This window comes from Bufo gargarizans, chromosome 2 (genome assembly GCF_014858855.1).
Source record: "Bufo gargarizans isolate SCDJY-AF-19 chromosome 2, ASM1485885v1, whole genome shotgun sequence".
Taxonomy (NCBI): Eukaryota; Metazoa; Chordata; class Amphibia; order Anura; family Bufonidae; genus Bufo; species Bufo gargarizans.
Window position 1 is genome coordinate 616255999 of NC_058081.1, and position 17955 is coordinate 616273953.

At 45.2% G+C, this 17955-nt stretch overlaps 1 protein-coding gene across 1 annotated transcript in view; it reads left to right on the forward strand.

Moving 5' to 3' along the window:
* The window catches only part of MTOR (mechanistic target of rapamycin kinase), a 163661-nt gene that overhangs the window by 30529 nt on the left and 115177 nt on the right, over positions 1 to 17955 (forward strand). The window contains 10 exon segments of the mRNA XM_044282096.1: positions 210 to 442; positions 535 to 735; positions 9273 to 9407; positions 10743 to 11018; positions 11184 to 11292; positions 12972 to 13155; positions 16104 to 16232; positions 16314 to 16558; positions 17318 to 17530; positions 17619 to 17824. Coding sequence (XP_044138031.1) covers positions 210 to 442; positions 535 to 735; positions 9273 to 9407; positions 10743 to 11018; positions 11184 to 11292; positions 12972 to 13155; positions 16104 to 16232; positions 16314 to 16558; positions 17318 to 17530; positions 17619 to 17824 — 1931 coding nt within the window.

The window sequence follows — 17955 nt, forward strand, 5'->3', positions numbered from 1 at the left end:
CCAATATGTCTGCTTTTCACTTCCATTGCGTTTCTCCTTTCTTATTACATTAGTGAGATAAACATGTGCTTCCAGAGCGGCCACTCACCTGGCTGAATGTAATGAAAGCTTGAGTCTGGCTCTCATTATTTCCATAGCACCAGTGTATCAGAGCCTGTTAGCTGGAGTCTGTAATTTGTTTTCTTAGGGTATCTTCCTTTTCCTCACAGTGAGCTTGATAGGAGTGGAGGGCGGAAATGCCACCCGAATCAGCAGATTTGCCAATTACCTGCGTAACCTGCTGCCCTCCAGTGACCCCGTAGTAATGGAGATGGCATCCAAGGCAATGGGGCGTCTTGCTATGGCGGGGGATACTTTGACTGCTGAGTATGTGGAGTTTGAGGTGAAACGTGCCTTGGAGTGGCTGGGCGCAGACCGCAATGAAGGCCGTAGACATGCAGGGGTGAGTTCACTTTTCATTCCTTTCAGATGTTTGAAAGTGTCCTGCCTCTTTGTTTAGCCCTCTCTAATGACCTCTCGTGTCCCTCTCTGCAGGTTCTGGTGCTGCGGGAGCTGGCTGTCAGCGCGCCTACCTTCTTCTTCCAGCAGGTCCAACCTTTCTTTGACAACATCTTCTATGGTGTGTGGGACCCAAAACAGGCAATTAGGGAGGGAGCCGTGGCAGCTCTCAGAGCCTGCCTGATCCTGACCACACAGCGGGAACCCAAGGAGCTACAAAAACCTCAGTGGTACAGGGTAGGCATCTCATATTGCATTCACATATCTTCAGTTTGGAGTGTACCACAATTCTTCATTTTAAAGTGGTCTGGTTAACCACTTAAAGTGGTTGTCACTTCAGCAAGTGGCATTTATCATGTAGAGAGAGTCAATACAAGGCACTTACTAATGTATTGTGTTTGCCCATATTTCTTCCTTTGCTGGCTGAATCGATTTTTCCATCACATTATACATTGCTTGTTTCCATGTTTATCACCACCCTGCAATCCAGCAGCAGTGGTCCTGCTTGCACACTCTAGGAAAAAGCGCCGGCCCACGGTCCCGGCCACCAGAGAGGCTTGCGCTTTTTCCTATAGTGTGCAAGCACGACTGCTGCTGCGTTGGAGGGTGGTCATAACCATGGAAACAAGCCATGTATAATGTGATGGAAAAATCCATTCAGCCAGCAAAGGAAGCAATATGGGCAATAACAATACATTAGTAAGTGCCTTGTATTTAATTTCTCTACATGATGATAAATGCCACTTGCTGAAGTGAGACAAAACCTTTTAAAGGGTTTCTACCACTTAGGTGTCACATATTTGGCTGTCAGACACTAGCGATCCGCTAGTGTCTGCTCTGGCCAACCATCCTAATATAATTGCTTTTGGGGCGGTGGTTTGGCTAAAAAAACTACTTTTATTAATATGCTAATGAGCCTCTAGGTGCTATGGGGGCGTCATTAGCACCTAGAGGCTCCGTCTACCTTCAGAAACTGCCGCCGCCGAGCGCGTCCCTCCAGCCCGCCCATCTCCTCCTGAATGCGATCCTCGTATGTATTCTGCGCATGCGCAGTGAATGTCTGACCGCTTCCTTGCTCAGACATCTCCACTGCGCCTGCGCGATGACGCCATAGTGCTCCGAGGAACAGGCGCAGTGGAGATGTCTGAGCAGGGAAGCTGTCAGACATTTACTGCGCATGCGCAGAATACATACGAGGATCGCATTCAGGAGGAGATGGGCGGGCTGGAGGGACGCGCTGGGGGCGGCAGTTTCTAAAGGTAGACGGAGCCTCTAGGTGCTAATGACGCCCCCATAGCACCTAGAGGCTCATTAGCATATTAATAAAAGTAGTTTTTTTTGCCAAACCACCGCCCCAAAAGCAATTATATTAGGATGGTTGGCCAGAGCAGACACTAGCGGATCGCTAGTGTCTGACAGCCAAATATGTGACGCCTAAGTGGTAGAAACCCTTTAAGTACTGTATGCTTTTCATTACCTATTTACCTGTAAATAACTATTTCATTTCTTACAAAATATATATATATATAAATTTTTTTTTTTTTTTTTTTTTTTTTTTTTTTCCAAGATGCATTAGATTAGATAGAATGTGTGTACAGACCAAAAGTTTGGACACACCTTCTCATTCAAGAGTTTTTTTTCTTTATTTTCATGACTATGAAAATTGTAGATTCACACTGAAGGCATCAAAACTATGCATTAACACATGTGGAATTATATACATAACAAAAAAGTGGGAAACAACTGAAAATATGCCATATTCTAGGGTCTTCAAAGTAGCCACCTTTTGCTTTGGTTACTGCTTTGCACACTCTTGGCATTCTCTAGATGAGCTTCAAGAGGTAGTCACCTAAAATGGTCTTCCAACAGTCTTGAAGGAGTTCCCAGAGATGCTTAGCACTTGTTGGCCCTTTTGCCTTCACTCTGCGGTCCAGCTCACCCCAAACCATCTCGATTGGGTTCAGGTCCGGTGACTGTGGAGGCCAGGGCATCTGGCGCAGCACCCCATCACACTCCTTCATGGTCAAATAGCCCTTACACCGCCTGGAGGTGTGTTTGCAGTCATTGTCCTGTTGAAAAATTAATGATGGTCCAACTAAACGCAAATCGGATGGAATAGCATGCCGCTGTAAGATGCTGTGGTAGCCATGCTGGTTCAGTATGCCTTCAATTTTGAATAAATCCCCAACAGTGTCACCAGCAAAGCAACCCCACACAATCACACCTTCTCCATGCTTCACGGTGAGAACCAGGCATGTAGAGTCCATCTGTTCACCTTTTCTGCGTCTCACAAAGACACGGTGGTTGGAACCAAAGATCTCAAATTTGGACTCCTCAGACTAAAGCACAGATTTCCACTGGTCTAATGTCCATTCCTTGTGTTCTTTAGCCCAAACAAGTCTCTTCTTCTTGTTGCCTGTCCTTAGCAGTGGTTTCCTAGCAGATATTCTTCCATGAAGACCTGATTCACACAGTCTCCTCTTAACAGTTGTTCTAGAGATGTGTCTGCTGCTAGAACTCTGTGTGGCATTGACCTGGTCTCTAATCTGAGCTGCTGTTAACCTGCGATTTCTGAGGCTGGTGACTCGGATGAACTTATCCTCCGCAGCAGAGGTGACTCTTGGTCTTTCTTTCCTGGGGCGGGCTGCATGTGAGCCAGTTTCTTTGTAGCGCTTGATGGTTTTTGTGACTGCACTTGGGGACACTTTCAAAGTTTTCCCAATTTTTCGGACTGACTGACCTTCATTTCTTAAAGGGTTTCTACCACTTTGATTTCACATAATTAGGTGTCAGACACTAGCGATCCGCTAGTGTCTGCTCTGCCAAACTATCCTGCTATAATAGCTTTTGGGGCAGCCGTTTACCTAAAAAAAAGAACTTATATGGATATGTTAATGACCCTCTAGGTGCTATAGGGGCGTCATTAGCACCTAGAGGATCGGTCTACCTTCTCAAGATGCCGCCGCCCAGCGCCTCCCTCCAGCCCGCCCATCTGCTTCAGAATGTATCAAACGGACGACTTCACGCGCATGCGCCGTGCGCAGCTGTATTCGGCGCATGCGCAGTGAATGTCCGACCGCTTCCCTGCTCAGACATCTCCACTGCGCCTGCGCCGATGGAGCGCTATGACGTCATCGGCGCAGGCGCAGTGGAGATGTCTGAGCAGGGAAGCGGTCGGACATTCACTGCACATGCGCCGAATACAGCCGCGCACGGCGCATGCGCGTGAAGTCGTCCGTTTGATGTATTCTGAAGCAGATGGGCGGGCTGGAGGGAGGCGCTGGGCGGCGGCATCTTGAGAATGTAGACCGATCCTCTAGGTGCTAATGACTCCCCCATAGCACCTAGAGGGTCATTAACATATCCATATAAGTTCTTTTTTTAGGTAAACGGCTGCCCCAAAAGCTATTATAGCAGGATAGTTTGGCAGAGCAGACACTAGCGGATCGCTAGTGTCTGACACCTAATTATGTGAAATCAAAGTGGTAGAAACCCTTTAAAGTAATGATGGCCACTCGTTTTTCTTTACTTAGCTGCTTTTTTCTTGCCATAATACAAATTCTAACAGTCTATTCAGTAGGACTATCAGCTGTGTATCCACCTGACTTCTCCACAACGCAACTGATGGTCCCAACCCCATTTATAAGGCAAGAAATCCCACTTATTAAACCCGACAGGGCACACCTGTGAAGTGGAAAACCATTTCAGGTGACTACCTCTTGAAGCTCATCAAGAGAATGCCAAGAGTGTGCAAAGCAGTAATAGAAGCAAAAGGTGGCTACTTTGAAGAACCTAGAATATGACATATTTTCAGTTGTTTCACACTTTTTTGTTATGTATATAATTCCACATGTTTTAATTCATAGTTTTGATGCCTTCAGTGTGAATCTATAATTTTCATAGTCATGAAAATAAAGAAAACTGTCTCTTGAAACAAAACAGTTTTTCTCCTTTTATTTAATATGTAGTTGCATATACATATTACACACAAGGAAAGGAACTATCACTCTATAAATATACACGTGAGTCAATTATTATGACCACCAGCTAATATTTAGAATAACTGCTGTGTGCAGCATGGACAGCAGCTAGATGGGCTGGGAGTGACTCATTAAGGTCCTGGTAGGTTGTCACAGGTATCTGGAGCCATGCTGACTGCAGTGCATCCAACAGCTGCTGGATAGTGCATAGGGCAGGATCCATAGAGCAAACACTAAGATTGAGGTGGTCCCACAAGTGCTCAAAAGGGTAGTACTTTGAAGTCTTGGTCATGTACTTCCAGCCGTGTGACATGTCGCATTGTCTATCTGGAAGATCCCATCCTCCCCAGGGAACACAATCAGCATGTATGAGTGTACATGATCTGCAAGGATGGTTTAGAGTGCCTTCCACATGGATAAGTGGGCCGAGAGAATGCCACAAAAACATTCCCTAGTTCACGGTCAGTGTTGACCTGCCTGGAGACCACTTTGACTAGCCTCTTTGGTCTTCCCTGTGACCGCTGCTGTACTGATGCAGTACCATCCAGCCCACCTAAAATGTTAAAAGGAAACCTGTCATGAGTCATTTTTGCTTGAACCACTAATAGCATGCCATCTCAACAAGCTTCAACAGTAAAGACACCTATTTCTTACAATTTTACAGAAAGGATAGTTTAAAGGTAGTTTGTCACCTCCATAATCCGTATCAAAGGAAGCATACTGCCATGTAGGACTTATAGGATAGTTGCTTTACATCCGGTGGCGTTAGAGGCAGAGCTTGCTAAGAGCTCATTATAGGGCGGCTCTGTTCAGTGCTCCAGACTTCCCTTGCCCCATTACTGCAGGCTGTTAAATCTCAGGGACTGTCAAGCAAGATGGGGAGTTGGTTCTGAATGGGCAAAAGAGTCATAGGGTGCTCCTGGCTTGGCTTGATAGATCTCTCCCTATTTATGTAATGGGAGAAACCTCTCAGTTAAAGGGCTGTCTCACTTTAGTAAGTTGCATTTATCATGTAGAGGAAGTTAATACAAGGCAGTTACTAATGTATTGTGATTGTCCATATTGCCTCTTTGCTGGCTTCATTCATTTTTCCATTACATTACATTATACACTACTTGTTTCCATGGTTACAATCACCCTGCAACCAGTAGTGGTGGTCGCTGCTTGCATACTATAGGAAAAAGCGTCGGCCTGTCTGGTGGCCGGCACCATGCGAGCTCACATAGCCTACTGCTTTTACTTATATTGTGCAAGCATGACCACCACTGATGGCTTGCAGGGTGGTCTGTAACCATGGACATGACCAGTGTATAATGTGATAGAAAAAATGAATCCAGCCAGCAAAGGAGGCAACATGGACAATAACAATATATTAGTAAGTGCCTTGTATTAACTTTCTCCACATGTTAAAGGCCACTTACTGAAGTGAGACAACCCATTTAGGTCAAACTGGTTGCGGAGAAGTTAGCAGGAGTCGTCCCTGTGAGTCTTCTCTTCGTTCCCACTTGCAACGTTTTTTTGATCAAAACATATCTCTGTAATGAAGGGAGCCTTTTTGGAATATCACGTTAATTGTAGTTCGGGCACCGTGAAACTCCTGGCAGAATTCCTTTAAAGGGGTTGTCCAACCCCTATAATGATCCCCCCCCCTTAAAATGCCAGGTCTGCTCGTATACATCGTTTACCTGCTCCCTGGCACCCGTGTCGCTCCAGAGCTCTGCACGGCCGCCTCTACATCTCCCCGTTGCGTGCATCAACACATCCAGCGATGGAGGGAGCAGCCAATAGCAGGCCGCGATGGGGATGAGCCTCCCTAGCCTCACCCGCAATACTAGGAGATGCAGCGGCTGTGCATCCGGAGCGACGCAGGTAAGTGTAATGTAAATGAGGGGCCCTGGCATTGGGGGTAGGGCGGTCATTATAGGGGTTGGATAACCCATTAAGACAATTTCATATTGATATGCCCTTTTTAAGAATGTTCTGAGTTTTTAGATCAAAAGCAGGATATTCTTGAATCATTGGGCCAGATTTATCATTACACTTACATCTTACTCCACTTTTACATATGTCCAAAGTCACTTTTGGCTAAGTCAGATTTTATTAATGGTCCTTAACCACTTCAACCCCGCTAGCTGAAACCCCCTTAATGACCAGGCCACTTTTTACACTTCTGCACTACACTACTTTCACTGTTTATTGCTCGATCATGCAACTTACCACCCAAATGAATTTTACCTCCTTTTCTTCTCACTAATAGAGCTTTCATTTGGTGGTATTTCATTGCTGCTGAAATTTTTTACTTTTTTTTGTTATTAATCAGTGTCACATGTGGTATCGCCGTACTCAGGAGAAGTTGGGGAATGTATTTTGGGGTGTCATTTTACATATACCCATGCTGGGTGAGAGAAATATCTTGGCAAAAGACAACTTTTCCCCTTTTTTTTTTTTTTTTTTTTTTTTTTTCCATTTTTTTTTTATACAAAGTTGGCATTTGACCAAGATATTTATCTCACCCAGCATGGGTATATGTAAAATGACACCCCAAAACACATTACCCAACTTCTCCTGAGTACGGCGATACCAGATGTGACACTTTTCTGCAGCCTAGGTGGGTATAGGGGCACACATTCCAAAGAGCACCTTTAGGATTTCACCGGCCATTTTTTTTACAGATTTTGATTTCAAACTACTTACCACACATTAGGGCCCCTAGAATGCCAGGGCAGTATAACTACCCCACAAGTGACCCCATTTTGGAAAGAAGACACCCCAAGGTATTCCGTGAGGGGCATGGCGAGTTCCTAGAATTTTTTATTTTTTGTCACAAGTTAGTGGAATATGAGACTTTGTTAGAAAAAAAAAAAAATCATCATTTTCCGCTAACTTGTGACAAAAATTTCAATCTTTCATGGACTCAATATGCCACTCACGGAATACCTTGGGGTGTCTTCTTTCCGAAATGGGGTCACATGTGGGGTATTTATACTGCCCTGGCATTTTAGGGGCCTAAAAGCGTGAGAACAAGTCTGGAATATAAATGTCTAAAAAATGTTACGCATTTGGATTCTGTGAGGGGTATGGAGAGTTCATGTGAGATTTTATTTTTTGACACAAGTTAGTGGAATATGAGACTTTGTAAGAAAAAAAAAAAACAATTTCCGCTAACTTGGGCCAAAAAAATGTCTGAATGGAGCCTTACAGGGGGGGGGTGATCAATGACAGGGAGGTGATCACCCCCCTGTCATTGATCACCCCCATGTAAGGCTCCATTCAGACGTCCGTATGTGTTTTGCGGATCCGATCCATGTATCTGTGGATCCGTAAAAATCATACAGACGTCTGAATGGAGCCTTACAGGGGGGTGATCAGGGAATCTATATGGGTGATCACCTCCCTGTCATTGATCACCCCCTTGTAAGGCTCTATTCAGACGTCCGTACGTGTTTTGCGGATCCGATCCGTGGATCCGTAAAAATCATACGGACGTCTGAATGGAGCATGACAGGGGGGTGATCAATGACAGGGGGATGATCATGGGTTATCAGGGGTTCATAAGGGGTTCATAAGGGGTTAATAAGTGACGGGGGGGGGGGGGGAGTGTAGTGTAGTGTTTTGTGGTACTTTACACAGCTACCTGTGTCCTCTGGTCGATCCAAACAAAACGGACCACTAGAGAACCAGGTAGCAGGTATTTTAGACGCTGTTCTCAAAATAGCGTCTAATATACCTGTTAGGGGTTAAAAAAAATCAATCTCCAGCCTGCCAGCGAACGATCGCCGCTGGCAGGCTGGAGATCCACTCGCTTACCTTCCGCTCCTGTGTGCGCGCGTTCACAGGAAATCATGGCTCTCGCGAGATGACGCATTTATGCGTGACTCTGCGCAGAGCTGCCACCTCCGGAACGCGAATCTGCGTTAGGCGGTCCGGAGGTGGTTAAATACTGTGGTAAATGTGGTTTGACGGTAGCAGTTTATCCTTCAATAAGCTGCTTTACAAAAGTTGCACGTCTTTATGAAAAAGTCGCATGTTCTATTAAAGGGGTTGTCCGGGTTCAGCGCTGAACCCGGACATACCGTTATTTTCACCCCGGCAGCCCTCCTGAGCCTGGCATCGGAGCATCTCATGCTCCGATGCGCTCCCGTGCCCTGCGCTAGATCGCGCAGGGCACGGGCTCTTGTGTTTTCAATAACACACTGCCGGGCGGTAACTTCCGCCCAGCAGTGTGTTCGGTGACGTCACCGGCTCTGAGGGGCGGGCTTTAGCTCTGCCCTAGCCGTTTTACTGGCTAGGGCAGCGCTAAATCCCGCCCATCAGTGCCGGTGACGTCACCGGGGTTCCTGTTAGCCCCATAGAGAGCCCGGTACGTCACCGGAACTCTGAAAATGCCTTTGCCCTGCGCGATTTAGCGCAGGGCAAAGGAGAGCATCGGAGCATGAACTGCTCCGATGCTCATGTCAGGGGGGCTGCCGGGGTGAAAATGGAGGGCTGTCCAGGTTCAGCTCTGAACCTGGACAACCCCTTTAAAAAGAGTGAAATTGTGTAATTTTTTGCGACTTTTTTTTAAAAAAATTGTCGCAATAGTAAATCTGTCTAGAGATTCATTTCCATAAGAAAACACGCCCACTTTCAGAAAACTGGCGAGCATAGCGCAGAGCCAATAAGTCGCAAATTTTTGCGCAGTTTTAGCAATTGCGCAAAAATGTGCAAATTTTTCACTCCATTATTTTGACTTAAGCTAATGATGGATCTGGCCCATTGTGTTTAGTTACTTTTTAAGTTCCCTCTTTTGTACAGCAAACTTATGAAGAAGCAGAGAGAGGATTTGATGAGACGTTATCCAAGGAGAAAGGAATGAACAGAGATGATCGGCTTCATGGGGCCCTATTGATTATTAATGAGTTAGTGAGAATCAGCAGCATGGAAGGAGAGGTAATGCGGAAACCTAGCACTGCCTTGTGCCCTTTACATAGGCCTAACTTCCCATGTATGTCTGGTGTGGTACACAAACATAGGTAGGAAACGGATCCCATTGTTTTCTGTGGGATAGTTTCTGGCATATGGCACATCACTTTTAAAGGGCATCTTATGTTTTGGTATATGCAAATGAGCCTCTAGGAGCAATGGGGACATTGCCCTTACACCTATAGGCTCTGCTCAGCACCTTGCTTTTCAATTGCAACTGAAAACCTTGTCACGTCTGACCCTGTCAAAGTGGAGAGGGAGTGTCAGTCGCAGAGAGAGCTGAAACTCTAGGAGTAACGGCAACACCCCCATTGCTCATTTGTATATATTACAACATGACTTTTCTCAGCAATGCAGACACATATGAACATGGGGCCAACACAGATGCCTTCAGCTGCCAAGTGCACATGTAACAGGTCAGCCAGTGTCATAGGTACAAACCTGCTGACAGATGCCCCTTAAGGTTAAATGTCTTCCAGAGCTGGGCAGACACACACAGCATGTAGTTTAGCGTTGCTGTTTTTGACTTTCATGCTATGGACACCCAGCCAGTGCACAAAGATGTCATCAGTTGTGTCCAGCTCCAGCAAAAATCAGCTGGCTGGACACAACTGACGTATATACATATTAGCGCTTAAATGGGTTGGACCACAAAATCAACTCGTCTGCTAGCCACAGGAATTTCTAAACATTTTTCTAAGTAAACTTTTATCTTTTAAAGGCTTCATGCACACGACCGTGCTGTTCTTTGCGGTCCGCAAAAAAAGGAAGCCGCTCGTGTTGCTTTCCGCAATTTGCGGAACAGGCGCCAGCGATTATAAATGCCTATTCTTGTCCGTAAAGCGCGGACAAGAATAGGACATGTTGTTTTTTTTTGTTGTTTTTTTGCGGGGCCGTGGAACGGAGCTACGGATGCGGACAGCACATGGAGTGCTGTCCGCATCTTTTGCGACCCCATTGAAGTGAATGGGTCCTCATCCGAGCCGCCAAAACTGCAGCTCGGATGCAGACCCAAACAACGTTTGTGTGCATGAGGCCTAACACTTAGATCCCTGATTTGTCTTAGCAATCTATCGCCACCTCATGATCATTCTGTAGTTTGGGGGTGGGGGGAGATGCTCATTGGATGACAAAGGGAGCCTGCTACCTTTCTCCAACCCTTTAGATGCTGCAGTCAGCATTGACCACTGCATCTAAGGCAGGGATCAGCAATTTCGGCACACCAGCTGTTCAGAAACAGCTGCAAAATATACACTGAAAACTTGCCTCCGTTTTTCAGAATTATTTTCCATTAACTTGCAGCGACTGAGAGAAGAGATGGAGGAAATTACACAGCAACAGCTTGTACATGACAAACACTGCAAGGACCTAATGACCTTTGGATTAAAGCCTCGCCATATCGCCCCATTTACCAGCTTCCAGTCAGTGCAATCCCAACCTACAAATGCTCTGCTGAGCCTCTTGGGATACACGGGTCAGCAGGGGATTTTGGGATATGGAGCTGCCCCAATGCCAGAGAAGTCTACCTTAGTTGAAAGTCGTGCATGTCGGGAGCTAATAGAAGAAAAGTTTGACCAGGTATGAGGAGGTGTGTGTGTGTGTGTGTGTGTGTGTGTGTTGTTGTGTGTTTTTATTTATTTTTTATGTTCACTTTCCTTTTATTCCTTCAGTGTGGTGTATGCTGCTTATGATTTACATTATAAGCTATGCATTTCCTTTTTTTTTTTTTTTTTCCCTCCATAGATTTGTCGTTGGGTCCTGAAATGCAGAAGTAGCAAGAATCCCTTGATCCAGATGACCATTTTAAATGTTCTCCCTCGTCTGGCAGCGTTCAGACCTTCATCATTCACAGGTAACATTTACTGGGAATTTTCTTCCTACCATAGATGAGTGAGACTGTGTGAAAAAGGCGGGTGTGGTGACTCGCAGTGCTTCTGTTTTATTCTATTTAACTTCCTATTAAAAGACGCTGAACCTTGGAAAACTACAAAAAAACAAACCTAGCCTGCTAAGGAACGATTGTCTTTACTTCTTTCTGCTTGGACATCTGTGAACTGCTATAGAAGCAGTTTTAGGAGATGACATGCAGTCAGACAAGTGCCTTCCTTCCTCCCAGCCCCTCCATCTTCGGGGAAAGGAGCTGGACTTAACTCCTGTAAAGGCCACTAACGCCACGGAATGTTCTACCCAGATTTCCCAGGTGCCTGAATGTCAAGTTTGCATATAGAGGCAGGAAAGATTTCTCACTGTCTGTCCAGGCAAACCTGACATCCATCAGTGGGAAAAAGCTGACATACAAGTCTTGTGACTCTGTACACACTCTCCAGATAATGTTACCCTTACATTGTGGAAGAACCCAGCTTTCCTAGGACCCTAAAAAAGGCTATAGCACTTCTTTAGGATTTTTATTTTGGGGGGGCGTTTTGATAGACTTGCTAGCAAATCCAGCTAGGTATTCTGTAATACTGAATAATTAATAAACGGGTTGATGTGGCATTCTGCAGTCTGGGAAAGCTGGGTAAGTCTCTGAACAAGTGATGAGGGCAAATTGATTATATAAAATACAATGCTGCCCAGATACACTATGTGCACCTGTCATATGGAAACAGGGCAGCATAATCTGTTCTGACCTGTGTAGCTGTACAGTGTTGTCACCCAACCTTTTTTAAGATTCGGAACGGTAAGGGCTCATTCACACTTGCGGCAGGACGGATCCGGCAGGCTGGTCTCGCTGTCCGATCCATCCTTCCGCAGTTTCGCCGGACCGCCGCTCCGTCCCCATTGACTATAATGGGGACGGGGGCTGAGCTCCGGCGCAGCACGGAGCTCAGCCTAAAAAGTCCTGCAGGACTAAAGTCCTGCATGTCTGACTATTTAGTCCGGCGGCTCCGTCGGATCCGTCCTGCCGCAAGTGTGAAGGAGCCCTTAGTCTGGCTATATGAAGTCTTGGAAAGCTGGGTAACACCCTCTGCAGAGATGTAATAGAGGCCACACTTAAAGCTCTTGCTATCTCTGGAACTCCCATAGAAACGGAGTGGCCATGTGCATGTGCGACAGGCCGCTTCGGTCATTTTAGGGGAGCTGCAAGGGGCCTGCACTGTATGGGGCCACTGTTCTCATGATTGGCGGGGGTCCCAGTAGTAGGATCCCCACCGATCTTAGTTTTCCTCTATCCTGTGGATGGGATATAAATTGTAGCAACTGGAATACCCCTTAAATCACTAGGAGATTCCTTCCAACAAAATGGCCACCCTCACTGTAGACAAAATTTTTCGAGACTAAGCCCAACTTCCTGGCTCACGTGCACTAGCATCAGATGGAAATGGGGAGAAGACATGGCTGCAGCCTGAGAGAGCAACGCACTGCTTTTCTTTTGCATTTTTCATGATCTGGAATTGTGAGATCTAACGAAACAAGGGAAAATAACAGAGCAAATAAGTTTTGTTGGTTGTGTTTTTCTTAGTTTTTTTTTCATTCTGGGTTTAGTGGCACTTTTAAATACTAAGATATTTGCGTTCCTTTTCACAGCAGATCAGTACCTCCCAGAAACCATGAGCCATCTACTGAGCTGCGTGCGCAAAGAAAAGGAGCGCACCGTGGCCTTCCAAGCTCTTGGGCTCATCTCTGTTGCCGTAAGGTCAGAGATTCGTGCTTACCTGCCCAAAATCCTGGAACATGTCAAAGTTGCTCTGCCTCCCAAGGATTTTGCTCACAAGTGAGTTTATTAATGGTGTTATTTTTCAAATGGATATAACTTTAAAGTTTGCCTCACAATTTATTGAAAAGCTACTGAAGTGCAGGTTAATTGCAGATTATTATTTTTTAAACACTGTCACTACAAAATGCAGTTTAATCTGCAGGCAGCATGTTGTAGAGCAGGAGAAGCTGTAAGGGTTGTTACATAGCTTTGTAGGAAGAGTCAGTACAACCTGTCATTTATAAATCTATAGCTCTGCTTTCCGTACAGGAGGGGTTATCAGTGACTGACAGCTGTCTCTGTATGCACACTTATACACAATGTGGTACTGACTGCTTTATACACCTCTTGTGATCAGTTAAGATATAAATGTATAAAATACAAGTTTTACTGAATATTTTCCCACAAAACTATATATCGGTCCACTCAGCTTCTCCTGCTCTATTGCATGGTGCTTTCAGGTTGTATTGTATTTCATGGTGACAGGTTCTCTTTGAGGGAATTTTTCACCAGAAAATTCACTGTTAAACCAGGTACAATGACTTGTAGGGCTAGCTAAGTACTTTTAACCCATATGCAGACAAGCAGTTAAGTGCACTGAGGGCGAGCCCAATCCACTTTGTGCACCCTTGCTCCTCTAGTTTCCTCTGCCAGCCCCTCTTTCTCCTCTTTGATTGACCGGGCCAGGTACCTGCATAGTCATCTTGCCTGGCCTTGTCAATCAAGAAGGGGGTGTCTGACTCCCAGAACCCTCACCAATCAGCTGGTTGAAGATGCCGCGGTGGCTTGTACAACCTGCTGATGGGTGGGGGTGCCAGCAGTCAAACCACTGTGGATCTAATATTGATGACCTATCCTGAGGAAAGGTCATCAATATCCTGACACTGCATAGCTCATTTGCATATGGATTGAAAGTGCTTTTTCCCAGAATGAAGCAATGGATTGCTAAGGTAACATTACATTCAGCTGAGCTATCCCTACAATACATTGTGCCTGGTGGAACAGTGAATTTCATGGTGATAGACTTCCTTTAATACTTTGCATAGGAGATTTTGCTATTGAATAGCAGTGCATACCAGCTGTGCTTGTGCTGCGGGCTGCTCATAACTGTGTACTAGGCGATAGTGCCTTGGTCTGTCTCCTAGGCTCCTGTGCCCAATAGGGGAGCCAGCGCTGTCTCCTAGTGCATAGATATAAAAACCCAGCAGCCAGTCCGTACTAGCATTTAGAACCAGAATCCGCTGTGCAGTGTATTTAGAAATGATTATGGTGCATGTTTAATTGTTTTTCAATATAACTGTATTTGAAGCTTACCTACTGTTGCCTCCTTAGGCAGCTGTAGGTTAGGTGTGAGACGCCGGTCTTAATAAAGCCATGCACTGGTGGTGGATCTGCAGCAGTTATGTAGAGGAGCCAGCCTGGTAGAAAATGGTAAATGAGACTGGCCTGATGGCCCGTCCCCTTCCTTGCCCTTGCCATACCCACTTTTTTAGACCTGGCATGAGGGGGGAAAAGTTGCATATTGCGGTGCAAAGGATGTTTGCGCCAGAAACACTCCTAATATAGGCGTATTTCTGTTTAATGAATGACCCCCTTTGTGTCTAACTTGCATTTTTTAAGTGTACGCAGGTGGACAAAATTGTTGGAACCCTTTCTTTAAAGGGTTGTCACTTCAGTCAGTAGCATTTATCATGTAGACAAAGCTAATACAAGGCACTTACTAATGTATTGTGATAATTTTTCCATCATGTTATACACTGCTTGTTTCCATGGTTACAGGCCACCCTGCAATCCATCAGTGCTGGTCGTGCTTGTACACTATAGAAAAAAAAAAACCTAGCCTATAAGCGCTCCCTTGGTGCCAGCCACCAGAGAGGCTGACTTTTTCCTATAGTGTGCAAGCACGACCACCACTGCTGGATTGCAGGGTGGTCAGTAACCATGGAAACGAGCAGTGTATAATGTGATGGAAAAATGAATCCAGCCAGCAAAGGAAGCAATATGGACAATCACATTACAATAGTAAGTGTCTTGTATTAACTTTCTCTACATGATAAATGCCATTTACTGAAGCGAGACCCCCTTTAAAGAGGACCTTTCACTACTCTACAAACTATAAAAACTAACTATACCAGTGGGCAGAGCGGCGCCCAGGGGTCCCCCTGCACTTACTAGTAAGTCTGGGAAAACCCACAATGTTCACTGAAATAACTTGAAACTGACTAAAGTAATAAGAGATTTGCTAAAAATCAACTAATAAAAATCAGACATTGCTTTTGAATTCTGGTTCAACAGAATAATTTATAAAACAAAATAATTAAACTGGCCTGGACAAAAATGATGGTACCCCTAGACAAGCTTGAAAATTATTTGACCATAGGGATATGTTAAACTAAGGTGTGTCCTGTAATTAGCATCACAGGTGTCTTCAAATTTTAAAAAGTCAGCCTGCCATTTTAAAGTGAAAAGTAATCACTGTGCTGTTTGGTATCATGGTGTGTATCGCACGGAGTATAAACCAAAGAAAGAAACAAAGAAAATCAGACAAACTTGTTAAAGGTAAAGTATATTAGACCAGCGGTCCCCAACTGCCAGGCTGCGGCCCAGGACCGGGCCCTGTAAGATTGTTTGCCGGAACGCGGCAATACTGAGGAGCCTAGATTCCAGGGCGGGGGCAGGGGCCGCAGCCACGCAAGTGCTTTTTTTTTTTTTTTTTTTAAGTGCGGCGGCCGGGCCCTCCTTATATTTTTAGTGCGGCTGCGCTGTGCTGTCATAATCCCTCAAGACCTGTGACCTCCAGCGGCGGGTCTCGCGGGATTACTGCTGGAATGATGTGGCGGCGAGCCACGGGATTGCGAATCGAACTAAAGCCCGCTGCAGCCCGCAAGTACGGAGGAAGGGGGAGGGATGGTGAGATAATGATCAGTGGCACTAAAGTTTAATGTTTCATGTTTTTTGGCACTTAGGAGGCAGAAATCTGTGCAGGTGGACGCCACTGTGTTTACTTGCATAAGTATGCTGGCTCGAGCGTTGGGTCCCTCCATCCAACAGGAGATAAAAGAGCTACTGGAACCAATGTTGTCTGTTGGGCTGAGGTAAGAATTGGTGTCTGTGCTGGTCTGTACGGAATATGCTCATGTATTGTTAGATATATTGTATTTTATTGTTGTTTCCAGCCCTGCCTTAACGGCTGTGCTTTATGACCTGAGTCGACACATCCCACAGCTGAAGAAAGACATTCAAGACGGACTCCTGAAGATGCTGTCTCTGGTTCTGATGCACAAGCCGCTCCGGCACCCAGGGATGCCCAGAGGCCTGGCACAACAGCTGTCCTCACCTAGCCTCACTAATATTCCTGAAGCCAGCGATGTGGGCAGCATCACTTTAGCGCTCCGCACTTTAGGCACCTTTGAATTTGAAGGTAATGGTTTCTTTTTGTAAGTTTCAGAATTATAAGTAATGTTTCTTTTTATATATTTGCTGTGTTTTTTTTTTTATATATAATAATTTTTATTTATTTATTTTTGTTTTGTTTGTTAGGGTACTTTCACACTAGCGTTTTTCTTTTCCGGCACGAAGTTCTGTCAAAAGGGCTCAATGCCGGAAAAGAACTGATCAGGTATATCCCCATGCATCCTGAATGGAGTAATCCATTTAGGATGCGTAAGGATGTCTTCCGTTCAGTCATTTTGACTGATCAGGCAAAAGAAAACCGTAGCATGCTACGGTTCTATCTCCGGCAAAAAAACCTGAAGACTTGCCTGAATGCCGGATCCAGCATTTTTTATTTTTTTTCCACAGGAATGTATCGGTGCCGGATCCGGCATTCAAAATGCCGGATCCATCTTTCTGGCCTGCGCGTGCGCTGACCGAAAAAAAAAAAAATGCTATCAGTTGGCATACGTTTTGCCGGATCCGGCAGGCAGTTTTGCGGCAACGAAACTGCTTGCCGGGTCACTCTGCCGCAAGTGTGAAAGTAGCCTTACCTATGTCTTTACTACATAGCCTATATTGGGTTATGACTGGGGGTGCCAGGTGGGCTCATATACATCCAGAGATTTCCAGTTTCCTAAGAATCTACCTCTGTATAAATTTTAATAATCTTTTTATGTCATATTCACTTACACTTCAGGTCCTACTCTTATCTTGCATTTTTTTAATTGACTTTTTTATTTTACAGGTCATTCATTGACGCAGTTTGTGCGCCACTGTGCCGATCACTTCCTTAATAGCGAACACAAGGAAATTCGGATGGAGGCTGCACGCACCTGTTCCCGTCTTCTCACACCCTCAATCCAGCTTCTTAGTGGACATGGCCATGTGAGTCAGACTGCTGTCCAGGTGGTGGCCGATGTTCTCAGCAAACTACTAGTGGTTGGCATTACAGATCCAGGTATAATTGAATGAATTTTATTTATTTTTACGACAAAATGCTTTTAATTAGAAAAAGAATGGCGTCTAATGTCTGTTTTGCCTTACAGATCCGGATATCCGCTACTGTGTCCTGGCGTCCTTGGATGAACGCTTTGATACTCACTTGGCCCAGGCTGAGAATCTTCAGGCTCTGTTCGTGGCCATGAACGATGAAGTTTTTGAGATCCGAGAACTGACAATCTGCACTATTGGCCGTCTCAGCAGCATGAACCCTGCCTTTGTCATGCCTTTCCTTCGTAAGATGCTCATCCAGGTAAGTAGTAATCACAGCTATGGTCTGATTATTTCATCATCTGGATGTAATCTTTTCAGCTTTATAGGACAGCCAATCATGTTTTGTGTTTTTTACAGTGAACTTGTCCGAATAGTTATATTAATATAACT